Source organism: Haplochromis burtoni, unplaced genomic scaffold (assembly GCF_018398535.1).
Source record: "Haplochromis burtoni strain Fernald_Lab_line unplaced genomic scaffold, NCSU_Asbu1 Contig_16, whole genome shotgun sequence".
In the NCBI taxonomy this organism is placed as follows: domain Eukaryota; kingdom Metazoa; phylum Chordata; class Actinopteri; order Cichliformes; family Cichlidae; genus Haplochromis; species Haplochromis burtoni.
Genome location: NW_024582377.1, coordinates 3,864,329 through 3,879,624, shown reverse-complemented (window position 1 = coordinate 3,879,624; position 15,296 = coordinate 3,864,329). Strand labels below are relative to the sequence as shown.

Below are 15,296 nucleotides of genomic sequence, written 5' to 3'. Positions count from 1 at the left end.
ATACCGACTACGGAACGGAGCAGTTGTCAGCCACCTCCTGTACATGGATGACATCAAGCTGTATGCCAAGAGTGAACGAGACATCGATTCACTGATCCACACTACCAGGCTATACAGCAATGACATTGGAATGTCGTTCGGACTGGAGAAGTGTAGTCGGATGGTAACAAAGAGAGGGAAGGTAGTCAGAACTGAGGGGATTGAACTACCAGAAGGCAACATTGCAGACATAGAGGACAGTTACAAGTACCTGGGGATCCCGCAGGCGAATGGGAACCATGAAGAGGCCGCTAGAAAAGCTGCAACCACCAAGTACCTGCAGAGGGTCAGGCAAGTCCTGAGGAGTCAGCTGAATGGTAAGAACAAGATCCGGGCCATCAACACGTACGCCCTGCCCGTGATCAGGTACCCTGCTGGGGTAATAGGCTGGCCAAAGGAGGAGATAGAAGCCACTGACATAAAGACAAGAAAGCTCCTTACCATGCATGGAGGGTTTCACCCCAAGTCCAGCACCCTGAGGCTGTACGCTAAGCGGAAGGAAGGGGGCCGGGGACTGGTGAGTGTCAGCACCACAGTCCAGGATGAGACAAGGAACATCCAAGAATACATTGGGAAGATGGCCCCAACTGACCTAGTGCTCAGTGAATACCTCAGGCAGCAGAAACCCAAGAAAGAGGAGGGAGACGAGGAACCATCATGGAAGGACAGGCCCCTGCACGGTATGTACCACCGGCAGATAGAGGAGGTGGCTGATATCCAGAAATCCTACCAGTGGCTGGACAAAGCTGGACTGAAAGACAGCACAGAGGCACTAATCATGGCAGCACAAGAACAAGCTCTGAGTACAAGATCCATAGAGGCTGGGGTCTATCACACCAGGCAAGACCCCAGGTGCAGGCTGTGTAAAGATGCCCCAGAGACAATCCAGCACATAACAGCAGGGTGCAAGATGCTAGCAGGCAAGGCATACATGGAACGCCATAACCAAGTGGCCGGCATAGTGTACAGGAACATCTGTGCCGAGTATAACCTGGAAGTCCCGAGGTCAAAATGGGAGATGCCCCCAAGGGTGGTGGAGAATGACCGAGCTAAGATCCTGTGGGACTTCCAGATACAGACGGACAAAATGGTGGTGGCTAACCAACCGGACATAGTGGTGGTAGACAAACAGAAGAAGACGGCCGTAGTGATCGATGTAGCGGTTCCGAATGACAGCAATATCAGGAAGAAGGAACACGAGAAGCTGGAGAAATACCAAGGGCTCAGAGAAGAGCTCGAGAGGATGTGGAGGGTGAAGGTAACGGTGGTCCCTGTGGTAATCGGAGCACTAGGTGCGGTGACTCCCAAGCTAGGCGAGTGGCTCCAGCAGATCCCGGGAATAACATCGGAGATCTCTGTCCAGAAGAGCGCAGTCCTGGGAACAGCTAAGATACTGCGCAGGACCCTCAAGCTCCCAGGCCTCTGGTAGAGGACCCGAGCTTGAAGGATAAACCGCCCGCAGGGGCGTGCTGGGTGTTTTTTATATATATATATATATATATATATATATACATATATATATATATATATATATATATATATACATATATATATATATATTATATATATGTATATATATATATATATATATATATATGTATATATATATATATATATATATATATGGTATATATATATATATATATATATATGTATATATATATATATATATATATATGATATATATATATATATATATGTATATATATATATATATATATATATATTATATGTATATATATATATATATATATATATATATGTATATATATATGTATATGTGTGTATATATATATGTATATGTAGCTGGGTAATTATGTCATTGGCATCGATGGGCGATATAGAGTTTTTTCATATCACGATATGTTTTTTCATTTCAGGTGATTAACGATATCTATCACGATATAAGCCAAATAACTATATTTGTAAGATTTAAATGTGCCGTTGCTCACAAGTAAAATGTGAAATAATCAGCAGCTTGTTTTTATTTAAATATTTATTTCCCATAATAAGTTCAACAGGGTAGATGTACTTAAGGAACACGAGACTTTTTCAGATAAATAAAGGCAAATATTGCAAACTACACAAAAGGCAGCCGCTAAAGCGTTTAAGTTTCAAAATAGAACAAACGAAACAGACTAAACTGTCAATTCCACTTAGAAACAAAATATTAATTCTAAAAATAAATCTTAGTTTGTTTTACAGAAGAACAGACAAAACTGACTAACTTTTGTCAATATCAAATAAACTGAGAACTAAAAGGAAATTCTCAATCTCTCCTTGTTGTATAGCTGAGCTTTTCAAACAGTTTTAACAGTTACTTTAGTCTGACAAAAGCCGAATGACGAATTAGCGCTTCCAGTCAGAGACTGAGGCTACGTCCACACGTACACGGGTATTTTTGAAAACGGAGATTTTCCGTTTTCGTTTTAAAAAATAATCCCGTCCACACATAAAGGCAGAAATGAAGGAAAACGCTGCTATGAACATGCCAAAGCAGCAGGTGGCGCTAGATTCCTAACCGTGCAGAAATGTTGGCCAATCAGAAGTCTAGAAGCCTCGGTGGGAAAAAGTAAACAAAGCTGGGGCATAGAAGCAGAACCGAGTCGTATGTGTGGAGGGACAGTAACTGTGTGTATATGTAAGCATTTAAACACTGCAGAGAGTAGAATTAACAGTATTGTAGAAATTCATTTCACCGAAACAATAACGTGGCGCACAGTGTGACGCATGCACCAGTTTATTGTATTTCCAGACTTGCTTTCGGCACATTTACAGTGCACGCTACTCTGTTTTTTGTCAGACTTGAAATAGCCGAAATACCTTCACACTACGGAACTTCTATGGCTCTTCCGTTCGACAATCTCTCCGGCGTTGGAACCATCATCTGTTTTCTCTTCGGTCACGCTCGGTTGATTTTTCTAGTCGGCACACTCATTTCCTCCATTACGCGCTGGCTGCTTCCCAAACAAACACACGTGCGGCTTGGCACTTGTGCTGTACGTAACAAGTCACGCGACGTGACGCTGCGGCTGTGATTGGTTCGGCTCTGCGCTACTTAATTTGGATTGGCTGACCTTTTTTTTTTTTAGAGGACAAGAGCGGCGAGGTCTATCGCGATAGCTTAATTTCTCTATCGAGTAAAAGTTATATCGCGATACATATCGTTATTGTTCTATCGCCCAGCTCTACACAGAATACGTCACATCTGAATTTGATTTAAATTTGTTTGAGTGCAGAAGCAGTGCAGAGAGTAAGAGCAGGAATAACTTAGATGATTCTGATCAGTTGCCAAAAACAAGCCACAGAAACCACAGATTTAATCCTCAAGCTTGTCCTTGAGGCAAACATTACAAAGCGTTAAATACAGGGCTGTGTTGTAAGCATCAAAATTGTGGATTTACTTATGAATGGGATTGCATAAAATGGTAAACACAGGCCAAGAACCAATGTGGTTGAAATATTAGCAGTCTCCACCAGGGGACATCATAAGCTTTTAAGGTCTTAAGCTCAGACAGTCTTAAATTCACTCCATGAGACCTGTCAGATTAAAAATTACATGCAGGTTATACAACAAATACAAATACTTCTTGATAAGAAAATCTTAAGTTGCAGAAAAATTACACATATTGTAAAAAGTATTGGTAAAATAAACATTTAACCAAATGGAATTGAGATAAAAAGGCCGGCTGGAAGACTCGATGTCTCAGCCGGCAATAGCATTGTCAAGAGTCAGTCAGTCTTCATGTGCTTCTGTCTTGTTTCCATTTTTATGTGTTTATTATATCATTTGTCTGTACTATTTGTATTGTTTATGTAAAATAAGCAGTCCTCTGCAGATACACCACAATAAATATTTAAGAGTAAAAAAATAAATATACACTTTAGGACTAGGGGTAAAGGGATCAATAACAATTTAAAATGTATATTTTATATTTTGTTGATTTAAAGTTTCACACACAACCCGTTTTTAAAGTTTAAAAAAAAGATATAGCGACTTCCACAGTCGCTAGAGGCCGGGGATGGAGCCTGCCTATTTGCCTGACGCGCTGTCAACTTTACGCAATAATGCGAGAGGTGGAATTGTTTGCTTGTTTATTAAAGTGCTTTGAGAGTTTACAGAGTAATGTGATCGGCTCCTGATTCAGACTCTTAAAACATCACAGGCTCTAATGCAACAAGGGGAAACTCGTTGTGCAGCGGTCAACAAAAACTACGGCTACCCAGCCCTCCTCTCTGTCAAAATCAAACCAGTGAAAGACAGACTGACAACGCCCTCTTAATGTCACCGCTAGCACCCACGTGACTCCCGTTACACATCACCATAGCAACCAAACAAATGAAAACCCAGTGATCATTAAAATTCAATACATTTAATTATGGCTCCTACAAGGAGAAACGAGCAAAAGATACAGGTAAGCAGATGTGTCATTGGATAATGGCAGGTCATGTATCCTAAAACATTAAGAATCAGAATACTTTCTTAATCCCTAAGGAAATTATGTGGGTTACAGTTGCTCCAAGAAGAAATGGTAAAAATAGTAACAGTAACAGACTAAACTCCAAACAATATATACAATAATATAATATTAATTAGTCAGTGTTAATTGTTGATTTGTCCTGTTCTCATTGTATGACGAATTATGATGTCTGTTTAGTAGCCGTTTGCATACTATGCATACTCTCTCTCTCTTCATATGTGTATGTGTGTGTGTGTGTGGGGGGGGGGGCGCCAGAGGGAGTGTTCGCCCAGGGCACCAAACAGGCTAGGACCGCCACTGATTATAATCATAGCCTTAGTAGTATTTTGAACTCCACTAAAAGCTATACCTGTACCTTTTCCAAAGTGCTGCTAAAACGGCCAAAGTGTCTTTCTTATCCAAAATCATCCTGGCCAATGACCATAACCCCTGTATCTTATTTAAAATTTTTAACTCTGTGGTTAACCCTTCCCGGACATGCCTTTAATTTATTCTCAGGCTCTTTGTGAGCGATTTCAAATTCACTTTTTAGATAAGGTCTCATCTCTTAAGTCCTCCCTTCCCCCTGTTTTATATCCTCTCCCCATTCCTGAGTGCATTTCAACTTTCCACCAGTTTGAGCCTGTGTCACTTTTGTCTCTTAAGCGGCTAGTTGATCAAATGAATAACACCAATACTGTGCTTGACATTCTTCCATCTCGCATAGCTAAGGACTGTTTTGATGTAATTGGACCTAGTATCCTATTTCTTATGAACTTTTCCTTGCTCTCAGGCTGTGTTCCTTTGGCTTTTAAGCATGCTGTAGTCCACCCGATTCTTAAAAAAAGAAACTCTGACTGTTATGACCTTTCAAACTACAGACCGATCTCTAAGCTTTCGTTCTTGTCCAAGATCCTGGAGAGACTAGTTCTCTCCCAGCTCCAGGCGTACTTGGACACGAACAATATTGCTGAGAAATTTCAATCTGCCTTTAAGCCATTGCATAGCACTGAAACAGCGTTGGTTAGAGTTCTTAATGATATTCTTGTAATCACTGATACTGGACGCTCTATGGTCCTAGTTTTACTGGACCTCTCTTCGGCCTTTGATATGGTGGACCTAGAGCTGGGCGATAGAACGATAACGATATGTATCGCGATATAACTTTTACTCGATAGAGAAATTAAGCTATCGCGATAGACCTCGCCGCTCTTGTCCTCTTAAAAAAAAAAAAAGAAAAAAAAAAGGTCAGCCAATCCAAATTAAGTAGCGCAGAGCCGAACCAATCACAGCCGCAGCGTCACGTCGCGTGACTTGTTACGTACAGCACAAGTGCCAAGCCGCACGTGTGTTTGTTTGGGAAGCAGCCAGCGGGTAATGGAGGAAATGAGTGTGCCGACTAGAAAAATCAACCGAGCGTGACCGAAGAGAAAACAGATGATGGTTCCAACGCCGGAGAGATTGTCGAACGGAAGAGCCACAGAAGTTCCGTAGTGTGAAGGTATTTCGGCTATTTCAAGTCTGACAAAAAACAGAGTAGCGTGCACTGTAAATTGTGCCGAAAGCAAGTCTGGAAATACAATAAACTGGTGCATGCGTCACACTGTGCGCCACGTTATTGTTTCGGTGAAATGAATTTCTACAATACTGTTAATTCTACTCTCTGCAGTGTTTAAATGCTTACATATACACACAGTTACTGTCCCTCCACACATACGACTCGGTTCTGCTTCTATGCCCCAGCTTTGTTTACTTTTTCCCACCGAGGCTTCTAGACTTCTGATTGGCCAACATTTCTGCACGGTTAGGAATCTAGCGCCACCTGCTGCTTTGGCATGTTCATAGCAGCGTTTTCCTTCATTTCTGCCTTTATGTGTGGACGGGATTATTTTTTAAAACGAAAACGGAAAATCTCCGTTTTCAAAAACACCCGTGTACGTGTGGACGTAGCCTCAGTCTCTGACTGGAAGCGCTAATTCGTCATTCGGCTTTTGTCAGACTAAAGTAACTGTTAAAACTGTTTGAAAAGCTCAGCTATACAACAAGGAGAGAAAAAAAAAAAAAAAAAAAAAAAAAAAAAAAAAAAGCTCAAGCTATACAACAAGGAGAGATTGAGAATTTCCTTTTAGTTCTCAGTTTATTTGATATTGACAAAAGTTAGTCAGTTTTGTCTGTTCTTCTGTAAAACAAACTAAGATTTATTTTTAGAATTAATATTTTGTTTCTAAGTGGAATTGACAATTTAGTCTGTTTCGTTTGTTCTATTTTGAAACTTAAACGCTTTAGCGGCTGCCTTTTGTGTAGTTTGCAATATTTGCCTTTATTTATCTGAAAAAGTCTCATGTTCCTTAAGTACATCTACCCTGTTGAACTTCATCCATCCATTCGCGTCCGCTTAATGGATGAACTTATTATGGGAAATAAATATTTAAATAAAAACAAGCTGCTGATTATTTCACATTTTACTTGTGAGCAACGGCACATTTAAATCTTACAAATATAGTTATTTGGCTTATATCGTGATAGATATCGTTATCGCCTGAAATGAAAAAAACATATCGTGATATGAAAAAATCTTATATCGTCCAGCTCTAATTCTGTGTAACATGTCATATGATATTTTAAATCGTTAAACACCACTTTCTAGATGTTGACAATACCACACTTGTGAGAATCACAATCACTTGTGAGGGTTTTTTTTGCCAATTTTTCAGGCAACAAGTCATTAAATTGACCTTGAAGACCTTGTTGGATGTCAGCCATGTGATTTTAATGCATTGTTATCATGACCCACTCTACACTCCTATAGAGTTTTATCAGAATCCATTCAAAACCTTTCGAGTTATCGTGCTTACAGACAGAATGATCACACACACTCGTGCAAACGCTACCAAAAGGACGTAAGAATGATTTTCTATGAATTTATTTTCAAATCAATAACTCGTCTCGCCTCGTGGAACTTCGCTAATGTTGACGGTGATTTGGCGCCACCTGGTGGACATGACGTCACATTGCAGCCTGTGTCTCTGCTGTTATCCTCGATGGCGGTGAGTTCTGCTGCTGTTGACATGAGTGTATTTTTCTGTCTGCCTGTTTTAAGCATAGCATTTGAACTGTCAGGCAAGAAATTTATAAATTTGCCTTTTAACTTACCCCGTATTTGCCATTTAAGCTTTGACTTTCAAAGAGTCTAACAATGCTTTAAGAACCATTACTCATCTCACACATTATATTTTTGTATATTTCATTATATTAATGTTTTATTTTTGTATTTTTTTTATTTCAGTTTACAGTGGGCTTCTTTTTCCTGACTTTACTTGTAAGTAACTAACTGTAATAATCTTTCAGTACTACGGTGTTTTTATATTTTACATGTTGCATTGTGGGTCCTCATTGGTTTGACATTTCTGATTCTACTATGTTTGGTCCTTTTCACACCAGTGACAGTAAACATAACCCTTAAATTATAATACAGTGTCAGTGTAAGGCTTCTCTCTGATCTGATATTGATAACAGCTTGCTATTACACTTCCTTGCATCCATCCATCCATTCGCTTCCGCTTATCCTTTTCAGGGTCGCGGGGGGCGCTGGAGCCTATCCCAGCTGTCATAGGGCGAGAGGCGGGGTACACCCTGGACAGGTCGCCAGTCTGTCGCAGGGCCAACACACAGGGACAGACAAACATTCACATTCACACCTAGTGACAATTTGGATTATCCAATTAACCTATCCCCACAAGTTGCATGTCTTTGGACGGTGGGAGGAAGCCGGAGTACCCGGAGGGAACCCACGCAAACACGGGGAGAACATGCAAACTCCACACAGAAAGACCCCGGAATTGAACTCAGGACCTTCTTGCTGTGTGGCAACAGTGCTAACCACCGTGCCACCGTGCTGCCCATCACTTCCTTGCAGTCATTATAATATTTAACAACTTACTTCCCCATTTAGTAGAATAGTTTTGATATTGATATATTAGGGGCCTTAACATCATATATATTTATTTATTCTAAAATATATATATTTTTGCTCATTGGCAGGATTGATATGTGCAGAATTAAAGCTATGTGGACTTGAATATGACAAATATGCAACAGCTCCCAGTGGTAACTTTCAATGGTGTTATTGTTTCCACAATGCAGTGGAAATTGCAGAGCACTGACTCGGAGTGTTAAGTGACCGACCTCAGTGCTGTAGCCTTTCTTCAGCTGCCTGTGTTATTTGTGTGCCAGGCTGTTGCATGTCTTCAGCGCTCAAACTTTGGTAGAGGCAGCGCTCGGCGTGTGAAGGATGGTGGGAAATGCAAGCCCCCCACTCCCCCTGCAGTGCACCTTTCTTTAGGATGCTTCTTTAGTACTCTCAACGTGTAGTCTTGACATCATGGGAAAAAGAGCTACTGAAACCACAGTGGGAACAAACAGCACGTGCATCATATTTCTGTGATGCCTGGATCCACACAGTGGTATGATAAGCTAGGAAAGGAGTTCTGTTTAAAAGGTTAGAGTAGTATTTTATGTTTTAATAAACCAAATTGTGCCAGTTTTGGAATCAGCGAGTTTTAGTCTACATTTTAGATAATAAAGGGGAAACTGTTCTTATGTTGCCAGTGTCTGAAGCATAAAAACATACGAGAAATCAGACAGATTTGTTGCCAAGCATGTGGCGTTCTATTCACTTATAGGAAAAAAAAGGTGTTTCTTATTTTTGTTTATTACAGTGTCATTTGAGCAATAGCGCTAATTTCAGATTCACAGAGTGCGTCGCATGATCGGAGGGTAACAGGTTTTAACCGGCGTGCCTCGAGCAGAAGATAAGTGAGGAGGGGAAAGAGCAAGTGCTTTATAGGGGGAGAGGGAGGGTAGGAGGGAGTGAGGACAAGCGGGTAGGAGGCTTGGAGAGCGAGAGAGAGAGCGGGTGGGCGCTGTGAAATCCGTTAACAGGGGAGCTCTGTGCATTTGTTAGACGTCTTGGCTGCTTGCCCAACTTGGCTCATTGTAATCAAGGCATGATCGTCGACTCCAGCCAGCCCTCTCTGCCGCCACGGCTGCCTTGCGCCTGGACCCAGCCCAGCTCCCAGCGCTGACATGGAAAGACCAGTGAGTGCCTTCTCTCTTCTTCCCCCTCGCTCTCCCTCTCTTTTTTTAGTATTAGGTTCCCCCTCGTTTCCTCTTCTGCTCTGTCGCAGTTTCAGCTGTGTCTCTGGCTCTTTCTCTCCCCTGCTGTCGCTCCCGTAGGTGGCAGGATCGCCGGGTAGGAGGTGGTGTGTGTGTGTGTGGGGGGGGGGGGGGGGGGGGGGGGGGCCTTGGCAGCTTTCTCCCTACAGGCTGCTTCCTCCCCCTTTTGCCCGTCTGTCCGGGCATGGATGCCATCCGCTGGCAGGGTCTGTGTGCCGTTTGATCACGTGAGGGTGTTAGCTGTGCTGCTGCACTGTCACAGGTCTCCAGGAGCCAGAGGTTTGCCATTTCTGCAAAGATTCTCCCCACTTTTTGGTTCGTTGAAGCGGGCGTTTGCTTCACTCTCCGCCATTGGCCTCCCTGAGAATCGGAGTCGACAGTGAGTTTCTCTGTTGCGCCTATTCTTGGTGGTATGTCCTCATGGTCTGTTGTGTTTGGGTACCCTGACAACTAAGAGCAGTGAGGTAACCACTTTCCAGCCTGTTCGCCCCTTTGAATGACTCCAAACTTTTTTCACAACCGCTGAGCTTTTTGCAGCTTCCCAGACGATTTCAGGATATGTAGTTGCCGTCATTTTGCAAAAAGTCTGACCGATTTGAGAGCTCAGTGTGAATTCAACTATTCAGCATCCCAGTGGCAGCCATTCCTTGCAGTGATGGAAAAAAAAACATGAATAGATTCCTTGCGGTCCTCATAGTGAGTCATCGTTATGTGCTAGAAACCTTGACTTGTATGTCGTCAGTGAAGCAACAGTGGAGGATGACTGACTCACTTTGGCACATCTATGTCCTATGCATGTCAGGATGGTCTGACCCCTCAGAGTCACTTATGCAGAGAGTGGAGAACAGGACACTTCAAAATGAATTATGTTTTCCTCACAGATGCAAACAAGCAGAAGTGGCAAATTCTCTATTTGCCGGCGTTACTGTCACTTCTCCAGAGCTGTGAATAACAACAGATGATGCTGACAGTGATTCAAAGAGGGAGACACATAGCTGATTGATTTGACAGTGAATGTTGTTCATTCAGATTTAATCCCGTACTGCTGTTTATGTTTGAATTCTTTCTAAGAAGAAAAATGGTGTTGGCTTGCTATAAGAGAAGAAGCACTGATAATTGAAATAGTCTTGAAATGACAAGTCTGCTCTATTTTAGCTTTGGCACATATTCTATTCTATTCTATATTTGTGTATCACATCAGCCACACTCAAACTTGTGCAGGACTTTATTGTGTCTTTTATTTTCAATTAAGCCACGGTTTACAAAATCAACACAATGTTGTGCTACATAAGAGTTTAAGCAAGCAATTGTAACAACAAACTCATATTTGTGACCTACATTTAGGTCATAAATAAATGGATTATTTGGATCATTTTCTCACAGACTTCTATATAATTTGCCTGATTTTGGAATCGTCCCCCCAGTGGCGATGAGAAAGATTGCACTTTGCTTTTATCAGCTTCTGAGGCTATATCCTTGAATTACTGTTTGCTTTAAAGAAGGTAGTATAGCCTCTTTTAGCCGCTGGGCTCCAGAGGAGTGCTCCTGTTTCACCAGTTTTCTGAGCCACACTTTGGACCCGGGAGTAAGGGAGGGAGGGAACAGGAGGCTAAGCTGCTGCAGGTTAAAGGAAATTAGCTCTTTTTCATGCAGAAATCTGATGCTTCACTGTCCCTGCTCTGTGAACATCTGTGCACATTTAAGAGTCCTTTAACTTAATGCCTGCCCTTGCTTTTACAGTTACAGTTGGTATAATATGATAAAGTGAGGTTCTCTCTGAAGGAAGCAGGCTGTATGAGAGCACATGGAGCACATTTTCAGTATGGAGTCTCTATTTGTGCCCTGCTGATTGCATTGGGGTATTTAAATTTGGTCTGCATATGCATTCAGCTCGTGTAACTGAGCTTCATGATGAATGCTCCATCTGTGGTGGGTGTGAGGATCTATCAGTGTTATTAGTGTGTTATTAGTGTGCACACTGCTGCACACTGATGTACACAGGTGCCTTTTTAAAATAATTGTCAGTCCAGCTGATCAGCTGATGGTTACTTCACCTGTCAGCCTTGGTTTCTCCTCTGCTTGTAAGCAGGTTTTATGTTGTTGCAGTTGCTTATTTAAATGTCATTGTAATTATGTTCAAACTCACAATATATACAGAAATACAAGAATAGAGCTGAGTGCTGAATGTAGGCATTTTGTTCTTTATTGATAAATGTGTCTAGAAAAATAATATCAAATTCTTTACACTGCTAAAGCAGGTGTGTATGGTTTGGTTTGTAATCTTATTTGCTCATTGCTTAGTATAGATCAGTTGTAACAAAAGTTTTTCATTTCTAGACTATTGTTTGCAGTGCAAATTAAATTTGTTAAGTAATGAAAGTGTTTCACACACACCAAAAAACAGCTTGTTAGAAACATTGATGATTCTCCAGGGCTCTGCAGTAAAGTGGTCCAAGTGCTAAAAGGCATGTAGGCAGTTAAAATAGAGTCAAGAGAGTTTATGGAGGTCTCAATGGAGTCCTTTGAAACTTGTACGACAGTATTTCAGTTAGAGGTCTGGACATTGCTACAACACCTTGGTTCTTTTAATTTTTTCAGCCATTCTGTGGTAGATTTGCTGCTGTCTTGTTGCATGAGCTTTATACCTTTATCTATCAGACAGATGACCTCACATTTGACTCTAGAATTCCTTGGTATATAGAGGAGCTCGTGGACTTCAAGGTGTCCAGGTTTTATAGATGAAAAACAGGCCGAAGACATCAGCCCTCCACCACCGTACTTGACAGTTGCCATGAGGTCCTGGTGTGCTGGTACGTGCAGTTTTGTATTATGGCCAAACATCTCCACACTAATCTTCCCTGTCCAAAAGACATTGTTTCAGAGGTCTTGTGGTTTGTTCAGATGTAGCTTTGCAAAGCTAAGCTTTGCTGCCATGTTCTTTTAGAGAAAAGATGGCTTTCTCCTCTGTACTGTCACAAACTTTAACTTTTAACATGTTAACTGAGGCCTGGTATTTTTTCTGAGCATTGTATAGTTTGATCTTGAGGTTATCCATACCAGCTAACGGCCAAAACCCCTCTGCTTCTATAGAGGTGGACACATTTGGTGATGTTCTTTTTAATCTAGTGCATTTGATTGGCAGCAGCTGGATTCTACTTGTAATTTGTAGGGAAGCAGTAAGTGTTCTTTTTCACACAGCTGTGTTTGGAAAATAAGAAACCTTTCACTGTCAAAATGACTGCAATTTGTCTCCTAGGTTCCCACACAAATGTTTAAAGAAGAAGTGATGCAACAAAGTGGTAACATTACTCCAGTCCTAAAAGAATTGTGAAACCTGTTGGATGCATGAACTTCAACATGAGACTGGGTTATTTCTGAGCTTGTGCCATATCCTGTTTGTTTTCCAGTGAACAGTAGGGTTCAGATCATTTCATTCTGTTTTATTTAAATTTCACACGGCACCCCACCTGTGAGAAAACCAGGTTTAATGAAGCCATAGAAGCCTCAAAATAAGATCAATCTGATGAAATGTAAATGTTTTTATATTTCTAATGAATACCTATAAATGTCTCATCCCAGACCTCCAGTGACATGATGCCTAAGAGGGATCATGAGAAGGACCTGGAGCTGGACAAGAAGATTGAGGCTCTCCGCAGGAAGAATGAAGCTCTCATGAAGAGGTACAAGGTGAGAAGAAGCCTTCACATATAGAAAAGCTTCTGAGGTTTTATGTGTGGAGCTTGCAACTCTTTCAGGTTTCCTAATTACTTTATTGTTTGTAGGAGGTAGAGGAGGACAGGAAAAGAGCAGAAGAGGAAGGAATGGCACTGCAGAGCCGGAAGGGCAAAGCCGACGATCTTACCATCACAATCAGCAAGTCCGCTAGTGTGAGTGTCAGCAAAAATAATGATAATAATAATTTTATCTTTAATTCAAAATCCCAACACGTCTCAGTTTTACTACCTGAATAAGAAATGCTGCTCTATTTAATAAAGGAAATCTGTCAGCTTGACTCTTTGGGCTTAAATTATAAAAAATACATGAAATAAGTTAAACTACAGAAAACGTTCTGGTACATCATTCCTCAAGTGGAAAGTTTTGTTAATGTGCAAAAAAAAGAAAAAAACAGGAATTTCTGTTATTTAAATGTTTATTTATTACTTTGGTGTTGTATGAAAGACTGTGGGGGAGGTCTCCATCAGTAGGAAATGCTGTACAATTTATGAGAATACAATTAAAAGGAAAATATTTTCACATTTTTCAAAGATGTCCAGTGGGCCGGTTTGGAGTCTCTGCCCCCCCCCCCCCGGCCTTATTTTCGACACCCCTGGTTTTTAAAAAAAGCTACAATAACTAATATCCCACAGTGTTGTCTTTGCATTTGATAGAACCCTGTTCTATCAAATGCTGTTAACTACATCAATATTTCATATATTTCATAGACTGTCCTTTTCTTTGATTGGAAGCAGGATAGTCGTGTGGTGGTGACAAAGCCATTCAGTGGCGGTTCACCAGCTGGGAAGGGACAGCAGGAAGCCGGACCTGACAGAGGGGGAGAGGCTCCTCCACAGACTGCTGGCCGAGGACACAGGAAGCAACTAACGGTCACCATGGCTGGCAAAAAGGTAAATTAACTACAAGGAAAAAGTGACAAAGACCCAGTACAGGAGAGCCAAAACCCCATTAGCTTAAAGTCTAGTTATATTGTAACAAGGAAGAATGCCACAAAATGTTTTTATAAAGATCTGTAATTTAAGAATTACAAATATTGCTGGTAGTTTTTTTTTCTTTCCATGAGCTCTTCTTGCATAGACAAGAATGTGCATCCAAAAGAGTGTTGGCGCATTTAAAAGACTCTACTCTGTAAACCATGGGATGGCTGTGTGGGAAAATCTCAATGGACTTATTGAACAATGAGGTGGAACCATTTCATAGCAGGATGAAATAGATCTCTTAGAACAACTTTCTAAAGATGTCCCTTAGAAGTCTTGGAGCCACACCGGGCCAGCAAATCAAAATATAACAGAACAAAGCAACTGGATCTCCATCCATCCATCCATCCATACATCCATACTAGGGGTGCAACAATACACAAAATTCACGGTTCGGTTCGATACTTTGGTGTCACAGTTCGATATTTTTTCGATACAAAAAAAATGTTCGTGCTTTTTTAATTTGTCATTTATTAAAATTATAAATATATATTTTAACTCAAACGTACAGTTTTTAAATTTAATGTTGCTGAAACAACAAAATAAAAAAATAAATCTATCTGATGGAGAAATCACTCATCTTTGGAAAAGAGAGTTTATTACAGAGAAATGGCTCTTTCAAAATAAAAGCTCTACTATACGCTTCTTCTGGGCTATATTCTCAGCAGCATATTAAACATATCAGGTCCCCATAAGGAGAATCCTGTGCTAACAGCTGTCTAAATGACTCGGGTAAAGTTTGTAGCGTGCTGCTTGTTGTTTTTGTCTGCTTCCACTTGTCTTTGCACGAGGATGATGTCGGCGTAAATGTGCAGTCATATTCTTGTGTTCCCACTAGTGCTGTCAGGTTAATCTCATTGAAATGACCTTAACGTCACAACACGGCAAATCTCCGTTAACGAGCTACCGC

General features: G+C 41.1%; 1 protein-coding gene across 6 annotated transcripts in view; it reads left to right on the top strand.

Annotated features, from left to right (window-relative positions):
- Window positions 1–8,399: 8,399 nt before the first annotated feature.
- ccdc9b (coiled-coil domain containing 9B) overlaps window positions 8,400–15,296 on the top strand; it is a 29,158-nt gene continuing 22,261 nt past the window's right edge. The window contains exons 1-5 of one of the 6 annotated variants that reach the window (XM_014331996.2): window positions 9,608–12,484; window positions 12,931–12,973; window positions 13,254–13,361; window positions 13,457–13,561; window positions 14,144–14,299. In XM_014331996.2, the coding sequence (XP_014187482.1) occupies window positions 13,266–13,361; window positions 13,457–13,561; window positions 14,144–14,299 (357 nt within the window). In that variant the 5' untranslated portion in view covers window positions 9,608–12,484; window positions 12,931–12,973; window positions 13,254–13,265. The other 5 variants (XM_005916954.3, XM_005916959.3, XM_042218275.1 and 2 more) reach the window with 5 other exon arrangements.